General features: G+C 42.5%; 1 protein-coding gene across 1 annotated transcript in view; it reads left to right on the top strand.

Moving 5' to 3' along the window:
- The window catches only part of LOC311144960 (uncharacterized protein), a 63494-nt gene that overhangs the window by 6256 nt on the left and 38631 nt on the right, over positions 1 to 18607 (top strand). The window contains exons 2-4 of the mRNA XM_084181153.1: positions 7710 to 7800; positions 16673 to 18027; positions 18136 to 18226. Coding sequence (XP_084037279.1) covers positions 7750 to 7800; positions 16673 to 18027; positions 18136 to 18226 — 1497 coding nt within the window. The 5' untranslated portion in view covers positions 7710 to 7749. The remainder of the gene's footprint in view (positions 1 to 7709; positions 7801 to 16672; positions 18028 to 18135; positions 18227 to 18607) is intronic.

Raw genomic sequence — 18607 nt, 5'->3', positions numbered from 1 at the left:
GCAGTTTTAACATTAATTTCCTGTAATTCTACACATTTTGCCATGGGGCTTAGAGAAATTGCAGTTTCAAAGCTATACTGAACCAAAATATAAACACAACAATTTCTAAGATTTTACTGAGTTACGTAGTGTATGTTCGGGAATATCAATAGTAACATGTTTTCGCAACGAAACATATTTCACTAAACTGTTGACAGCCCGTCGGTGTGCTTAAGAAAGGAATAAAGGAGAGAGAGGAGGAGATGGGAATGCATGGTGGTGAGATATTCTGTATAGCTGAAGGTAGTGTCACTCAATTAATTATGAAAACAAACAAGTCCTTATTACTAGGCTATTCCAAAATCAAATACAGATTCACTAATTGTAGGCTAACTGTTAGCCACCCTGCATAATCAATGAACCAACAGCATTGCCTAGGGCTATACGTTCTCTCCCAGACTCATGGCTATACATTTTGGAGCCTAACATAAGGTAACCAGTCCATCCAGTATGCATAATAATACAGTCCACACTCAAAAGGCAATCACTCGAATTTGTTTAATTTTGGAGTGTAGGCTAGCCCAATTATGGACCAAATCAGTTTAGTTTGATGTTTTTCTGCCATGCATAATATGCGGTAGGCTATGTGTTGTATAACGGCACAATATATATATTTTTCGGGATTGGGCTCATAAGCATACGCTCTAATATAAATCTAGGTGTTCTACATGTAATGTCTTAAATGCTTTGAATTAATCATCACCTTAGAAAACGCTGTCCATTTTGTTGTGTTAGGTTTTGAAACAACATCAACAACCATGTTTTACATAGTTTCAACCTGCTGTTGAACTTTCTTCAAATTGATCATCACAGTGAGGTGAGTTTTAAAAGTATGATAGACCTACTGGATTTTCGGTTGCATTTGCATCGATGTCAGTGGTTAGCGGGACAATAGAGCCCTGAGTACCAGGCCATTAGAACCTGATGGTATTTAGCAAGTTGGGTACTACCAAAGCATGTCCAGAGTGCATAAAAGGAGATTACCGTGACCGTGGAATTTTACTGATGTCATGACTGCGGTGTGGCGGTAATAAGGTCACCACAACAGCCCTACTGGGGATAGATACAGGGCATTCGGAAAGTATTCAGACCCCTTTACTTTTTCCACATTTTTTTACGTAACAGCCTTATTCTATAATGGATTCAGTTGTTTTCCCCCCCGCATCAATCTACACACAGTACCCCATAATGACAAAGCAAAAACAGGTTTTAGACATTTTTACAAATGTATATAAAAAAGTAATGAAGGAAATATCACATTTACATAAGTATTCAGACCCTGTACTCAGTACTTTGTTGAAGCACCTTTGGCAGCAATTACAGCCTCGCGTCTTCTTGGGTATGACGCTACAAGCTTGGCACACCTTTATTTGGGGATTTTCTCCCATTCTTCTCTGCAGATCCTCTCAAGCTCTGTCAGGTTGGATGGGGTGCGTCGCTGCACAGATATTTTCTGGTTTCTCCAGATATGTTCGATCAGGTTAAAGTCTGGGCTCTGGCTGGGCCACTCAAGAACATTCAGAGACTTGTCCCGAAGCCACTCCTGCGTTGTCTTGGCTGTGTGCTTAAGGTAGTTGTCCTATTGGAAGGTGAACCTTCACCCCAGTCTGAGGTCCTGAGCTCTCTGGAGCAGGTTTTCATCAAGGATCTTTGTGTACTTTGCTCCACAGCTCCTTCTCAATCAGGCTGTTGATTGTGGCCTGTGGAATGTTGTCCCACTCCTCTTCAATGGCTGTGCGAAGTTGCTGGATATTGGCGGGAACTGGAACACGCGGTCGTACACGTTGATCCAGAAAATCCCAAACATGCTCAATGGGTGACATGTCTGGTGTGTATGCAGGCCATGGAAGAATTAGAGACATTTTCACCTTCTAGGAATTGTGTACAGATCCTTGCGATATGGGGCAGTGCATTATCATGCTGAAACATGAGGTGATGGCGGCGGATGAATGGCACGACAATGGGCCTCAGGATCTCGTCACGGTGTCTCTGTGCATTGAAATTGCTATCGATAAAATGCAATTGTGTTCGTTGTCCGTAGCTTATGCCTGCCCATACCATAACCCCACCGCCATCATGGGACACTCTGTTCACAACGTTGACATCAGCAAACCGTTCGCCCACACAACGCCATTTTCAGCAGCAGTGGGAAAGTTAGGGGGGTGCAGAGATCTTTTGTTGTAGTTTTAAAGCTAATTTCCTGCAATTATACACATTTTGCCAATGCTTATGCCTTGTTCTTACGCTATCTGAGTGACTCAAATATTATAACAATATAAATCGGGGCCCCATGCCAAGGTTTCCGTTAGGAAAGTGTGGAGCCGGACATTTGACCAGCAGCATTTTAATTTACTGAACATTTGAGAAATGTACCGGACCCATATGCATTGGGTGCATAACCTGATTAGGGCGTCCACCCACGGTGGTCAGAATGACAGAAATCACATTTAGATTATGGTAATTCATCTTAACAGAACATGCAAGTCGAGGATGCAGTGACCTGGATCCTTACCGCACACTTTGAAGATGTTAGGATAACTGTCCACATTTACTTTTCCTCAGCCAACAAGATGAGTAACGAACAGCAAAATCACTAGCCTAGCATAGGCGGAGCGTGAGTTTCACGTTTGGGGAAGCAAATACAAATGCACCGTTTATAATAAAGCATTCCATGCATCATCGCATTTGCAGACTTATGTAAGAGCCTACTATTCGTAATATGATGAGTAGATTGGATAGTTATAATTTAGGTTAATAATATAACTCAATCACTGTAAGCAAAAAAAGACAGTTCAATGCATGGCTGAGTGCATATAGTGTAGGGGGCTATAGGCTATATCAGATACCTTCTTTCTTTGCATGGGAAAAACACATTTCATACAATTCTACTACACTTTATATGAATGGAGACATTAGCAGTATTTTTTTTAATACGGCAAATTACAGGGTAGCCTACTCTGCTGACACTGACAATCAATAAAAACGACGTTGTCCATTTTTAATAAGCATACGAGAAGGGGAGACAAATAGAATATGATGTCCATCTAATCTGGAGGAGGGAATTATTGTCCAAAATCAAACTTTTAAGTGGCACTAACCCAACAATGATAAAGGGTGAATATGCGCAGTGTGCACTCACCGGGTATATGGTCGATGCTTTCCACTGGTGCCAATAAGATAGGCTATAGGCCTACTGTTGTTCGCTCAATTAAGTTGAGAATTTTGATACCTAAAAGACCGATTTAGTATTTTATTTGTCTTCTCTTTACAGCAATAGCCATCTGCTTTCCAAACTGTTTTCCCGTGGTTGAATTTGGAAATATTGCGATATGCCTGGCTGAGCTTCTCTACAACTCAGCAATCATCTATTTGGTATTTCCAGCATGCACTGACCAAATTGCGCACGTTACCATACCTTCCAACTGTAGGCAATATGATTCAAACAATCCAGAACAAATTGTTTTTAAGGCTAGGGGAAGCTAATGATCCTCTGTGGCCAAATCATGCTTTAGCAGCCTATTTTGAATTATTTTATTTATGTCTGTATAGACAGGAGTTGGATAATTGGGCTATATCATTTTGGCAATTTAATTCAATTTACTTTGGGAAAGCTCCCCCCCCGAGCCTTATAGACTCGCCACCTATGTCGATCTACTATCCCCCATAGTAGAAAAGTGTATCTATTCTATTGGTCAGCTTGTCGAGAAAGAAATAGCCTATTCCAAACTGACTCTGGGACAGTTATGGGACGATAGATCCCAAATTCCTACAACCAATAGGCCTAGGCGAAATAAAAAATAACGTTAAAAAGCAATGAGTCTGATACAACAGATCAGAATGTTTATCTTAAAATGTTGATAAACTATTATTTCTTAACATTATTAGCACAGCAATGCGCACAAGGCAGTAGGCTATGCGTGAATGTTCATTTGGCTACCGGACAATGAAAGAAAGTTGAAAACCAATAGAACATGAGAGAAATAGGCTACTGGTTTCAATGGCATATAGAAGTCTGTATAAAATAATTGCCTTCACGGATATGGTAGGATTTTGCTTAGTTTTCTTTGAAGCAAGGTAAAACATGCCTCATAATATGTAGTAAAACATTCAGGTTTTAAACAATGAAGTAGATTTCAAAATGCATATCGCCTCCAGCTCATTGCAAAGGGGTGTGACACGCTGATGAAGCCTGCCTTCCGTTACCTATGCATTTGAATGGTGAATGGGTAGCGTGCTTCAGTTACAAGTTGAGAATTAAAAATATTAGCTATTTTTAATGGTGGGCCCAAAAAATTATTTAACACACGATTGCATTTAGAATTGTTGCGCAATGATTGGGCTTATAAAACTGCTGTCTGACAGATTTTCCGCTAAAAGGCTCTGTATCTGTGTGTGTGTGTGAGAGATAAATAAAGAATATACACACGAGACAATTTAATTCCATGAAATTACGCAAATTAACCCATTGACGGATAAGCATGATCAACTGGTATTTCCAATGAATAGGCTAAAAAGCATTATTTCGCAATGTGATTTTTTTCTTTTCTTCTCTCAGACAATTCTATTTATCGGGTTTTCAAAAAAAATTTACAGACAAAAGCCGGCAATTACCGGCTAACGAAACCCTGGCCCATGCCATGACATTTTGGGAATGTTTGATTCTCCCTGACTGTTTAGTTTTTATTTTGGTGATTTGTTAGTTCTCAAAGAAAATATATTGCTTCATTATATTTTCTACCTACTTTATATTTGGTTTTAGTCGTTTACGTTTACACTGAAAACGTTTTACCCAACCGAAAAGTATTTTAAAATGTTTTTTGTAGTTTTTTTCGGTGGCGGCCACTATTTCGCAGCGGCGGTGCACCACTTTTAAATGCATATAGGGGAAACACTGATATTTACAGTATCAATATGATAGAGGGCATACAGTTGAAGTCGGAAGTTTACATACACTTAGGTTGGAGTCATTAAAACTCGTTTTTCAACCACTCCACAAATGTCTTGTTAACAAACTATAGTTTTGGAAAGTCGGTTAGGACATCTACTTTGTGCATGACACAAGTACTTTTTCCAACAATTGTTTACAGACAGATTATTTCACTTCTAATTCACTGTATCACAATTCCAGTGGGTCAGAAGTTTACATACACTAAGTTGACTGTGCCTTTAAACAGCTTGGAAAATTCTAGAAAATGATGTCATGGCTTTAGAAGCTTCTGATCGGCTAATTGACATAATTTGAGTCAATTGGAGGTGTACCTGTGGATGTATTTCAAGGCCTACCTTCAAACTCAGTGCCTCTTTTCTTGACATCATGGGAAAATCAAAATAAAATCAGCCAAGACCTCAGAATTTTTTTTGTAGACTTTCACAAATCTGGTTCATCTTGGGAGCAATTTCCAAACGCCTGAAGGTACCACGTTCATCTGTACAAACAATAGTACGCAAGTATAAACACCATGGGACCATGCAGCCGTCATACCGCTCAGGAAGGAGACGCATTCTGTCTCCTAGAGATGAACTTACTTTGGTGCGAAAAGTGCAAATCAATCCCAGAACAACAGCAAAGGACCTTGTGAAGATGCTGGAGGAAACCGGTACAAAATAATCTATATCCTCAGTAAAACGAGTCCTATATCGACAACCTGAAAGGCCGCTCAGCAAGGAAGAAGCCACTACTCGAAAACCGCCATAAAAAAAGCCAGACTGCGGTTTGCAAATGCACATTGGGACAAAGATCGTACTTTTTGGAGAAATGGCCTCTGTTCTGATAAAACAAAAATAGAACTGTTTGCCCATAATGACCATCGTTATGTTTGGAGGAAAAAGGGGGATGCTTGCAAGCCGATGAACACCATCCCAACCGTGAAGCACAGGGGTGGCAGCATCATGCTGTGTGGGTGCTTTGCTGCAGGAGGGACTGGTGCACTTCACAAAATAGATGGCATCATGAGGAAGGAAAATTATGTGGATATATTGAAGCAACATCTCAAGACATCAGTCAGGATGATAAAGCTTGGTCGCAAATGGGTCTTCCAAATGGACAATGACCCCAAGCATACTTCCAAAGTTGTGGCAAAATGGCTTAAGGACAACAAAGTCAAGGTATTGGAGTTTCCATCACAAAGCCCTGACCTCAATCCTATAGAACATTTGTGGGCAGAACTGAAAAAGCGTGTGCAAGCAAGGAGGCCTACAAACCTGACTCAGTTACACCAGCTCTGTCAGGAGGAATTGGCCAAAATTCACCCAACTTATTGTTGGAAGCTTGTGGAAGGCTACCCGAAACGTTTGACCCAAGTTAAACAATTTAAGGCAATGATACCAAATACTAATCGAGTGTATGTAAACTTCTGACCCACTGGGAATGTGATGAAAGAAATAAAAACTGAAATAAATCATTCTCTCTACTATTATTCTGACATTTCACATTCTCAAAATAAAGTGGTGATCCTAACTGACCTAAGACAGGGCATCTTTACTAGGATTAAATGTCAGGAATTGTGAAAAACTGAGTTTAAATGTAGTACAGTATCAATATGATAGAGGACATAGTACAGTATCAATATGATAGAGGACATAGTGGTGTGCATGCACCACACACTGACAGCAGCAGGTTGCAAAAAATACATTTAGCCTAATTAAGATTTTAGTTGAGAAAAGTGGTATGCCTAATAGTCATCTCTAATGATATTTTCCTCTCTGCTTTCTTTTATCATCTTATCTCTTCCTTCATCATCTCCCAAATGACTTTTGCTCTCTAGTTCTTTGGTAAAGTGTGTGTGTGCCACACATGGTTAGTTAGGTTATGTTCTATAGTCATATTTTTGCTAATCTAATTTCGAAAGGCTAGATGCATTCTTAAAGCCTGCAGGATTGCTCTAATCTATGGACCGGCATCATTGCCTTCTAGGCCTTATCTCAACCTTAGCTCTGCAGGTGTACTGTACTCTACTTGAAGACAGATTCTCAGTCAGAGCGCACAGAAGCTATGGTTAACTGTCATTCTAAATTATAGGTCAAACGCTTATCTACTGTATTCTCTTCCCCAGTTATGATTAGCTTATTTTGAATCAATGTCTCATAGCAGAGCTCATTCAGCTTTTTTTCCTAATTTGTCTCTAGCTGAAAGGTAGTCCCTACTCAATTTAATTGAGAATTAGAATTTGTTGTTTGTACTTTAAAAAGCAAATGAGTTGTTTGCAAGGGCAATGGCGGTTGTGCAATGCAATTCTTACAGCCAGTGGTTTCTGCTCCAGTCCCTGATGTTGCTGGACCCTCCATATACAGTGCATGTTTAGCATTACAGCTTTGCAAAGCTGTTTCCTGTCAACAACCACTGCCTCAATTTATCAGACCCCTGCTAGCAGTAGAACACTCTTTCCCTTAACTCTTATTCCTTCTCTTTTCTTTTCCATGTTCTATCTATTATGCAAGTTGTTAAATCTACTATTTTTGTGTTAGTCTGTTTTTCGTCCTTTAAAATGTATGTTATGGTGTTTCTCTGTCTAATTCTGTGTGTTTGCATTAATGTAAACATGCTAAATGGTTTTCCGGTGGGAGGTACGAGAGTGTAGAGGTCTATGCTATACTTTGATGTATGCAGCCTCAGGGTCTACAGGAAACAGTTCCTTCCTTCGAAATTACACCAAATTGTGCTCTCTTCTCAGGCTCTTCCTACTCCTTAATCATGTGATATGACATCACTGCATGGTTACCACAGAAACCAGGGCTCACTGCAGATGGTTGACAGCCAGTCAGGTGAGTGAGGATGGGATTGCCCATAACAACTACTAGGAGGAAACTGTTGCCAAAGCATAATTAGATAATTGCGGGTGGGTGGGTTGAATAAAGTTCTGGTGTTAGTGCGTAATCCTAAACGTTAGGGCCTAACTGTACGCACGCCAAATTGCCTACACAGCAATCGCCAAATGCTTTTGGGAACGGGCAGAAAAAGTTAACATCAATCCACAGAGGCAAAAAGGACAATGTCGGAGTTTAATTCAATAAGAGAAAAGCTGCAAAATGGAGAGTTGAAAATAAAGAGAAGGGAGGGCCATAAAAGTAATGTTTGGGAAAGATTTGGTGAAGTGGTAAAAGAGCATGATAGCAGTGCCGGCTGCTATCATCCTATGTTATGTGTGATGATTGTGAGATGCTATACAAATTCGACAGTCACAAGACGGGGACTTCAAATAGGCCTATGGAACGTCAAGGGAACTGTAGGCTACTGTTCAGATGGGTTAAATGGAAACTGAAGTCAGAACACTGAATGTAGGTCTATAACCTCTCACTTAGCCTTAATATGAACTCCTGCAGAATTAAGCATTTCTTGCAGTAAAATGATACACCAAATGTAGGCAACATTTTGACTCTGGAACAGGAGTGGATCATTATTATTCCTTTCTTTCAGCATCTTGAGAGAAGGCGAATCCGCAGTTAGATACCTGCTTTAGAGGTACTATCTTTATTATCATCATAAAAGCTGATAGTATTTCAACCACACAAATGATTTCAAGCCAAACTGAAATCTTATCAGAAACATGTTACCCAAGAAAGCAAAGGTAACTGAACTAAATGACTATCGCCCCGTAGCACTCACTTCTGTCATCATGAAGTGCTTTGAGAGACTAGTCAAGGATCATATCGGTATTTGCTTACCGCCCCAATAGATCCACAGACGATGTAATCGCCATCACACTGCACACTACCCTATCCCATCTGGACAAGAGGAATACCTATGTAAGAATGCTGTTCATTGACTATAGCTCAGCATTCAACACCATAGTACCCTCCAAGCTCATCATTAAGCTCGAGGCCCTGGGTCTGAACCCCGCCCTGTGCAACTGGGTCCTGGACTTCCTGACGGGCCGCCCCCAGGTGGTGAAGGTAGGAAACAACACCTCCACTTAGCTGATCCTCAACACAGGGGCCCCACAAGAGTGCGTGCTCAGCCCCCTCCTGTACTCCCGGTTCACCCATGACTGCGTGGCCAAGCACGCCACCAACTCAATCATCAAGTTTGCAGACGACACAACAGTAGTAGCTTGATTACCAACAATGACGAGACAGCCTACAGGGAGGTGGTGAGGGCTCTGGGAGTGTGGTGCCAGGAAAATAACCTCTCACTCAACATCAACAAAACAAAGGAGATGATCGTGGACAGCAGAGGGAACACCCCCCTATCCACATTGACGGGACCACCGTGGAGAAGGTTGAAGTTCCTCGGCGTACACATCACTGACAAACTGAAATGGTCCACCCACACAGACAGTGTGGTGAAGAAGGCACAACAGTGCCTCTTCAGCCTCAGGAGGCTGAATAAATTTGGCTTGGCACCTAAAACCCTCAAACTTTTACAGATAACTGCACCGCCCGCAACCGCAGGGCTCTCCAGAGGGTGGTGCGGTCTACCCAACGCATCACCGGGGGCAAACTACCAGCCCTCCAGGACACCTACAGCACCCGATGTCACAGGAAGGCCAAAAAGATCATAAAGGACAACAACCACCCGAGCCACTGCCTGTTCACCCCGCTATCATCCAGAAAGCGAGGTCAGTACAGGTGCATCAAAGCTGGGACATTGCTCGTCCATATATTTATTTATATATTCTTAATTCCATTGCTTTACTTAATTTTGTGTGTATTGGGTATATGTTGTGAAATTGTTAGATATTACTGCACTGTCGGAGCTAGAAACTCAAGCATTTTGCTACACCCGCAATAACATCTGCTAAACACGTATGTGACCAATAACATTTTATTTTATTTATATCGTTTTCACAGCGTTTTATTTCCTTACAACCGGTCAAACTGATGTGATTTGGAAATATTGCACAGAAATTACTTTTTTTATTGCATTTTCTCCCTGGTCCCTAAACGTCTTTGCTCCACAAAAGAAGCAGAGATGACAGAACTTTACAGATGTCAACTAGCATTCATTCTATCGATTTATGATGTTATTCTGGTGAGCAAGAGTTTATTTAGTATTCTAGGGCAACATATCATTTTTTTTAATGTAACCTTTATTTAAACAGTCACATTGAGATTAAAAATCTATTTTTCAAGAGAGCCCTGTATACATTACATGTATTGCGGAATGGTAGACTGTGTCCAAGGGTTTCAAAACAGAGGTTGCTGCATGCATGTAAACAATATCACCAAAATCCAATACAGGGAGAAGCATTGTTTGAACAATCTTTCTCCTATTTTCAATACTGAGGCATGATTTATTTAGATATAAAAAAAACAATCTTGGATCTTAGCTTCTTAGTTCGATTTTCTATATGCGTTTACGAACTTACAACTTGTCATCAATCCAGACACCCAGGTACTTGTATTGAGAAACAAGTTCAATTTGGGCTCCATTTGTAGCGCAAATATGTAGGTCCTCAGGGTCAAGATTTTGTGACCTAGAGAACAGCATGAGCTTGGTTATACTTGTATTTAACACTAATTTAAGATCTGTAAGTGATTTCTGAATCAAAGTCATGCTGAAGTTCACGAATGGCCTGCTGCACTGAGTTGGCACAGGAATACAAAACTGTGTCATCTGCATAGAGATGAATGTTACAAGTATTAACAATGTTTCTTATGTCATTAATATACAAGGTGAACAATAATGGACCCAAAATCGAACCCTGAGGAACACCTTTTTGAGTCTCAAGAAATTCAGAGTTCTGTTGCTAAGATCATTCTAAAACCATAAACAGGCTGTATATTCCAGGCCTGTTCTTGATAACTTCTTCCAGTAAAACAGAATGATCAGCAGTGTCGAATGCCTTTGACAGGTCAATAAACAAGGCAGCACAGCTCTTTTTAGCATCCAAGGCATTGACAAGATCATTAACAACTAGCGTGGTTGCTGTGGTAGTACTATGCCCAGGCTTAAACCCTGATTGGTTTATATTAAAAATACAATTAACCAAGTTGTACATTAACCAAGGATTCAAGAATCTTAGCTAAACAAGGTGGTCTTGAAATGGGGCGATAGTTGTCAAGATCATTTGTATCCCCACCCTTATGGAGTGGCAGCACATATGCAGATTTCCATGCTTTTGGAATACTTCCTGATAACAATGTTAAATTAAAGATGTGGGCTACCGAGCCAGCAATAAAGGGAGCTGCACACTTAAGCAGACCAGGCTCCAAATGATCAGCCCCTGTGGATTTGTTTTTGGTCTAATGTTAGCAAAGCATCCAGGACTTCTTTATTAGTGAATTTCTGAAAATAAAACTCCTGACCAGCATTTTCAGTATCATTCAATAGATTTTCACCATCAACATCCAAACTACTATTTTCAAGAGCTGGCTTTGAAATACATTCAAATATACAGTGGGGAAAAAAAGTATTTAGTCAGCCACCAATTGTGCAAGTTCTCCCACTTAAAAAGATGAGAGGCCTGTAATTTTCATCATAGGTACACGTCAACTATGACAGACAAAATGAGATTTTTTTTCCCAGAAAATCACATTGTAGGATTTTTTATGAATTTATTTGCAAATTATGGTGGAAAATAAGTATTTGGTCAATAACAAAAGTTTCTCAATACTTTGTTATATACCCTTTGTTGGCAATGACACAGGTCAAACGTTTTCTGTAAGTCTTCACAAGGTTTTCACACACTGTTGCTGGTATTTTGGCCCATTCCTCCATGCAGATCTCCTCTAGAGCAGTGATGTTTTGGGGCTGTCGCTGGGCAACACGGACTTTCAACTCCCTCCAAAGATTTTCTATGGGGTTGAGATCTGGAGACTGGCTAGGCCACTCCAGGACCTTAATGCTTCTTACGAAGCCACTCCTTCGTTGCCAGGGCGGTGTGTTTGGGATCATTGTCATGCTGAAAGACCCAGCCACGTTTCATCTTCAATGCCCTTGCTGATGGAAGGAGGTTTTCACTCAAAATCTCACGATACATGGCCCCATTCATTCTTTCCTTTACACGGATCAGTCGTCCTGGTCCCTTTGCAGAAAAACAGCCCCAAAGCATGATGTTTCCACCCCCATGCTTCACAGTAGGTATGGTGTTATTTGGATGCAACTCAGCATTCTTTGTCCTCCAAACACGACGAGTTGAGTTTTTACCAAAAAGTTCTATTTTGGTTTCATCTGACCATATGACATTCTCCCAATCCTCTTCTGGATCATCCAAATGCACTCTAGCAAACTTCAGACGGGCCTGGACATGTACTGGCTTAAGCAGGGGGACACGTCTGGCACTGCAGGATTTGAGTCCCTGGCGGCGTAGTGTGTTACTGATGGTAGGCTTTGTTACTTTGGTCCCAGCTCTCTGCAGGTCATTCACTAGGTCCCCCCGTGTGGTTCTGGGATTTTTGCTCACTGTTCTTGTGATCATTTTGACCCCACGGGGTGAGATCTTGCGTGGAGCCCCAGATCGAGGGAGATTATCAGTGGTCTTGTATGTCTTCCATTTCCTAATAATTGCTCCCACAGTTGATTTCTTCAAACCAAGCTGCTTACCTATTGCAGATTCAGTCTTCCCAGCCTGGTGCAGGTCTACCATTTTGTTTCTGGTGTCCTTTGACAGCTCTTTGGTCTTGGCCATAGTGGAGTTTGGAGTGTGACTGTTTGAGGTTGTGGACAGGTGTCTTTTATACTGTTAACAAGTTCAAACAGGTGCCATTAATACAGGTAACGAGTGGAGGACAGAGGAGCCTCTTAAAGAAGAAGTTACAGGTCTGTGAGAGCCAGAAATCTTGCTTGTTTGTAGGTGACCAAATACTTATTTTCCACCATAATTTGCAAATAAATTCATTAAAAATCCTACAATGTGATTTTCTGGATTTTTTTTCTCAATTTGTCTGTCATAGTTGACGTGTACCTATGATGAAAATTACAGGCCTCTCTCATCTTTTTAAGTGGGAGAACTTGCACAATTGGTGGCTGACTAAATACTTTTTTTCCCCACTGTATAGCCCGCAGAGATAAAGTAGTGATTAAATGCATTAATGATATACATTTTGTCAGTAATAGTGCCAGAATCTAAATTAATTTATTGGGTGAGAGAAGAGGAGACACAACCCTTCAGTGACGTAACAGCTTTCCAAAATGTAGCTGTGTTCCCTGTACATTCAGATAGTGTATTAACATAATAATCTGATTTAGCTTTTTAAACTAGTTTTACACACAGATTTCTCAATCGCCTGAAAGACTGCCAGTCTGGGCCCGAGTCTGTGAATCTAGCTTTGGCCCAGGCAGCATCTCTGTTGTGTATGACTTCAGATAGCTCTGGACTGAACCAAGGGCAAGACCTATTTTTAATTCTCAGTTTAAAGGGAGCATGTTTATCTACAATACAATTGAAAACATTTGAGAAGTGGTTCAGAGCCAACTCTGGGTCAGGTATAGATGTAATACAATCAAAGTCACCAAAATAAAGCTCACAAAAAAAGGCCTGTTCATTCAAATTCCTCTCGTTGAGAAAACAAGGTTTGGATCTAGGCATCCATATATCCCTGACACATACAATGGGACAGTGGTCACTAATATCCTAAGCAAATATCCCACTCCCAGCATAGTTCTCTGGAGTATTTGTAAATATGAGGTCAATCAACGTCGATTTCGTAGGGTCCTTTAAGTTTGGACGAGAAGGCTTTGTAATCAACTGGGTCAAATTTAGATTGGTACAAAAATCCTTCAACCTCTATGGGATCGGTGTCCCGTATACGGGACGGTTGAGCTAACGTGCGCTAATGTGATTAGTATGACTGTTGTAAGTAACAGCAAACTTTCCAGGACAAAGACATGTCTTATACAGTGGCTTGCGAAAGTATTCACTCCCCTTGGCATTTTTCCTATTTTGTTGCCTTACAACCTGGAATTAAAATGGATTTTGGGGGGGTTTGTATCATTTGATTTACACAACATGCATACCACTTTAAAGATGCAAAATATTTTTTGTTGTGAAACAAACAAGAAATAAGACAAAACAGAACTTGAGCGTACATAACTATTCACCCCCCAAAGTCAATACTTTGTAGAGCCACCTTTTGCAGCAATTACAGCTGCAAGTCTCTTGGGGTATGTCTCTATAAGCTTGGCACATCTAGCCACTGGGATTTTTGCCCATTCTTCAAGGCAAAACTGCTCCAGCTCCTTCAAGTTGGATTGGTTCCGCTGTTGTACAGCAATCTTTGTCATACCACATATTCTCAATTGGATTGAGGTCTGGGCTTTGACTAGGCCGTTCCAAGACATTTAAATGTTTCCCCTTAAACCACTCAAGTGTTGCTTTAGCAGTATGCTTAGGGTCATTGTCCTGCTGGAAGGTGAACCTCCGTCCCAGTCTCAAATCTCTGGAAGACTGAAACAGGTTTCCCTCAAGAATTTCCCTGTATTTAGCGCCATCCATGACCAGTTTCCCAGTCCCTGCCGATGAAAAACATGGTGTTCTCGGGGTGATGAGAGGTGTTGGGTTTGTGCCAGACATAGCGTTTTCCTTGATGGCCAAAAAGCTCAATTTTAGTCTCATCTGACCAGAGTACCTTCTTCCATATGTTTGGGGAGTCTCCCACATGCCTTTTGGCGAACACCAAACGTGTTTGCTTATTTCTTTCTTTAAGCAACTTTTTCTGGCCACTCTTCCTTAAAGCCCAGGTCTGTGGAGTGTACGGCTTAAAGTGATCCTATGGACAGATACTCCAATCTCCGCTGTGGCGCTTTGCAGCTCCTTCAGGGTTATCTTTGGTCTCTTTGTTGCCTCTCTGATTAATGCCTTCCTTGCCTGGTCCAATATAGCTTTTTGGTCTAAACTCCACTCGCCCGTATTGAGGGGAGGATGGATGGGGCCATGTATCGCGAGATCTTGGCCAACAACCTCCTTCCCTCAGTAAGAGCATTGAAGATGGGTCGTGGCTGGGTCTTCCAGCATGACAACGACCCGAAACACACAGCCAGGGCAACTAAGGAGTGGCTCCGTAAGAAGCATCTCAAGGTCCTGGAGTGGCCTAGCCAGTCTCCAGACCTGAACCCAATAGAAAATCTTTGGAGGGAGCTGAAAGTCCGTATTGCCCAGCGACAGCCCCGAAACCTGAAGGATCTGGAGAAGGTCTGTATGGAGGAGTGGGCCAAAATCCCTGCTGCAGTGTGCGCAAACCTGGTCAAGACCTACAGGAAACGTATGATCTCTGTAATTGCAAACAAAGGTTTCTGTACCAAATATTAAGTTCTGCTTTTCTGATGTATCAAATACTTATGTCATGCAATAAAATGCAAATTAATTACTGAAAAATCATACAATGTAATTTTCTGGATTTTTGTTTTAGATTCCGTCTCTCACAGTTGAAGTGTACCTATGATAAAAATTACAGACCTCTACATGCTTTGTAAGTAGGAAAACCTGCAAAATTGGCAGTGTATCAAATACTTGTTCTCCCCACTGTATATATATATATGTGTGTGTGTGTGTGTGTGTGTATATTTTATTTATTTATTTATTTATTTATTTATTTATTTGTGGGGAAAAACATATTGGGGATTGGAAGTGATGCAGACAATTACATTGATGGAAGTTACAATCTATCTGCAATATTAAAGCTGATCTACCCACTAAATTAAAACAAAATACAAAATTTCCCCAAAAAATGCGGGTGGGTGTGGGTGAACAAAAAGCTGACCCGCGCACTACTACTGTGCGTTCCTCTCTCACCCTAGGCGAGCAGTCAATATGTTACAGAGTAGCCTAACTCAAGAGAAGAACATGTGGAATACATTATCAGATCTGCAGGAGCCCACCAAAAATATCTACTTGTTGAAGTTGTTGCTCTCCCTTTTCATGAGGGAACATCTGGTTTGACTGTGTTTATAGTTATTACATACTTATCCCTTATGTACAACCACAAGACATCTCTCAAGTGATCACAATTCTCTGATAACCAGTCACAATAGGAGTCTATCAAGTTTAGAGATACTTTTAGTGGGGGAGGAGCAGAATATCTAATTACTCATTGTTTTTCAATGGAATTCTCATTTTACTGCCATAGGTCAGACCTGTCCTGCATTACAACACTGACTCAATGGACAAGACAACAATGCGACTCCTAGGAGAGTGAGCCTTCCTGCCTCTGCCTCTCTGTTACTGCTGTCTGATGCAGCTCTGTAATCTTCAGATTACTGTTGATCCTCAAAACAACCACCAGACAGTCATTGAGTTGTCAGGATTTCTGCTGTCTCACCTGTAGAAGTAGTCAGAGGTTCGCTAGCTATGCTGCCAATGAACTGAACCCTTCCCATATCCAGGGAACTGAACCCTCCAGAGGAGATGTATCTCTCTCTCTCCCCCTGGCTGAGGCCTGCCATACTGATGAATGGCCTCTGTTTTAACTGCACATCTGCTTCTAGAGCAGCCAGCCACATCTGTGTGCATGACGCCTCCCAAGGTAAAGTCCAGAGTAATGCCCAGATAGTGGAAGTAAAGTCTGCCTTGGTTCTCCCATGTTCCTGATTTTAAAGGCACCAGTCCTAGTACAGTCATTGCATTTCATCAGAGAGAGAAGTGGCAGTAGGACTCACTGAGTAGTATAGATTATTTATTGAACTTGGTTTATGGTTTTACTGCTAGAAGTACAGTTAATGGCCAAGGTTGCTGATAGATATTTGTACATTCCTCTCTAGGCGTTTATCACAAGGATGGCTGCAGAAGTGGAGGTACAGACTGGGGAGGTGGGAAGGACGGGTGTAGGGGGGCGACTGCACCTCAGCCCTCTGGCTGACTCCAGCAACAAGAGCCTAACAGAGGGCCCCTCCAACACCCAGGGCTCCCTCATCATCACTCCAGAGCCCAGTAAGCCTGTCCCTGCACCCAAACCACGGCTCACTCCCAAACCTTTCGCTGTGGAGAAAACCCCCACCATCCGGCCCATACTTGCTCCTAAGCCTAATACCAAGCCCCGACCAGAGCCCACTCGCCTTACTTCTTACAAACCTGACCCTCCCAGTGGTCCAAAACCTCAGCAGCCGAATGTCACCAGCAAACACAGGCCAGTGTCGACCAACCACAGCCGTCCTGTTCCTACCTCCTACAAACCCTCTCCCAAGTTGAGCATGGGACAAACCACCAGGTCTGTAGCCCAGCCCTTCAAACCCACCCCTCTAACCCCTGGGGACCCCAGCAAACAAACTCCTTCCCAACCGGTGGGGCGTCAGAAGCCAGCTGCGGCAGGCTTGTCCCACTCACAAGGCCCTAAGAAACCCCCTTCAGCAGAATGGTCCGGATCCACCAAACAGGAGAAGGAATGTGGCAAAACAGCATCCAGTATCAGAGCTGGAGGAGCCTCTCTGACCAGAGCCAAGTCAATGGGCTTCCTCCGTCAGATAGGGCTAGAGGGGGAGGAGAGGAAGGGGGATGAAGGGCCAGAGGTCACAGTCCAACTCCGACCCCAGTCTACAGGCTCCAGACCCAGACCTGTGTCGGCCATCTTCCTGCCCTCTCCCACTCAGCTGGAGTCGTCCACCCCAGCTGATCGCTGGGTAGGGAGACGGCCCCTTTCAGCCGACCTCACCTCCAAGTTTGAGTCCATTGGCCTGTCGCTGCACCGCGGCCATCCTGCCAAGACCGGCAGCAAGGAAAACACTCCAGAGGAGGGGGCACTGCTACGGAGGAGGGAGAAGGAAGCAGAGGGGACCGCTGCTACACCACCGGCCCCAGACAGTAAGCCTTCAGCCCTAGCACGAGGGAGCGAGAAGAAAAAAGAGGAAGTGAAGGATGAGGGAAAGGGTGGAGGAAGCATTAAGAGACGGATCAGTCTCTTGCTTGATTCCTCCTCTCCTGTAGTTCCTCTCTGTGTTGCTGCTCAAGGACTGGAGCCTCACTCTCCAGTGCAGCCAGTCCCAGAGGTAGATGTACCACTGGGTGGTGTTAAACAGCGAATCAAGAAGCTAACAATAGATACTGTTATGCCACCTGCTCAGACCCCAGCTGTTAAACCACCGTTCAAGCCCCGCCCTCTGCCCCCTGACCTGACCAAAAGGTAGGAGCTCCTCACCACCTTCAGTCTGCCTGTTTTTGTCTCAGTCCTTTTATGACTCTCCCATTGTCATTACCGGTCTTGTGGGATATGTGTGTTTCTCTTCATCAGGTTTGGCTCTGAGAAGTCCACAGACCTCGGCAGTCCCTCCCCCAGTGAGGCGACAGACCGCCATGAGAGTGACACTGATCCTCAAAGGAGGGTAAGAGAGGTTGTGGAATTTGCTTAGATTAACATAGGTGATTTGGTCAAGGATTGCAGTGAGCCTTGTGAGAATTTCTCTAACTCCTGTGCCTACCAGGCAAACCCAGAGGAAACACTGCTGTCTTTAATAGGCAAACAATGAGGTTACAGTTAAATCCTTGGTCCTCAGTGAACAAAGTAATGTTGTCTATTTTGCTGTAGATATAGAATGAGAGCGATTCCAGCAACTTACGATTGCCTAATCCAAGTAGAGTTTACTGCCCTGAAAGCAAATGATCAGAGATGCATTGATGTATAAATTGAATCAACCAACCAGTTAAATGATCTTGATTGAGTAAAGAAGTGAAGTGCCTCTGTAACACCACTGGGGGACTTGTGA

This window comes from Coregonus lavaretus (genome assembly GCF_964263955.1).
Source record: "Coregonus lavaretus genome assembly, chromosome: 17".
NCBI classification, from domain to species: Eukaryota; Metazoa; Chordata; class Actinopteri; order Salmoniformes; family Salmonidae; genus Coregonus; species Coregonus lavaretus.
Note: the sequence above shows the minus strand (reverse complement) of the source record. Positions and strands in the feature narration are given on the sequence as shown.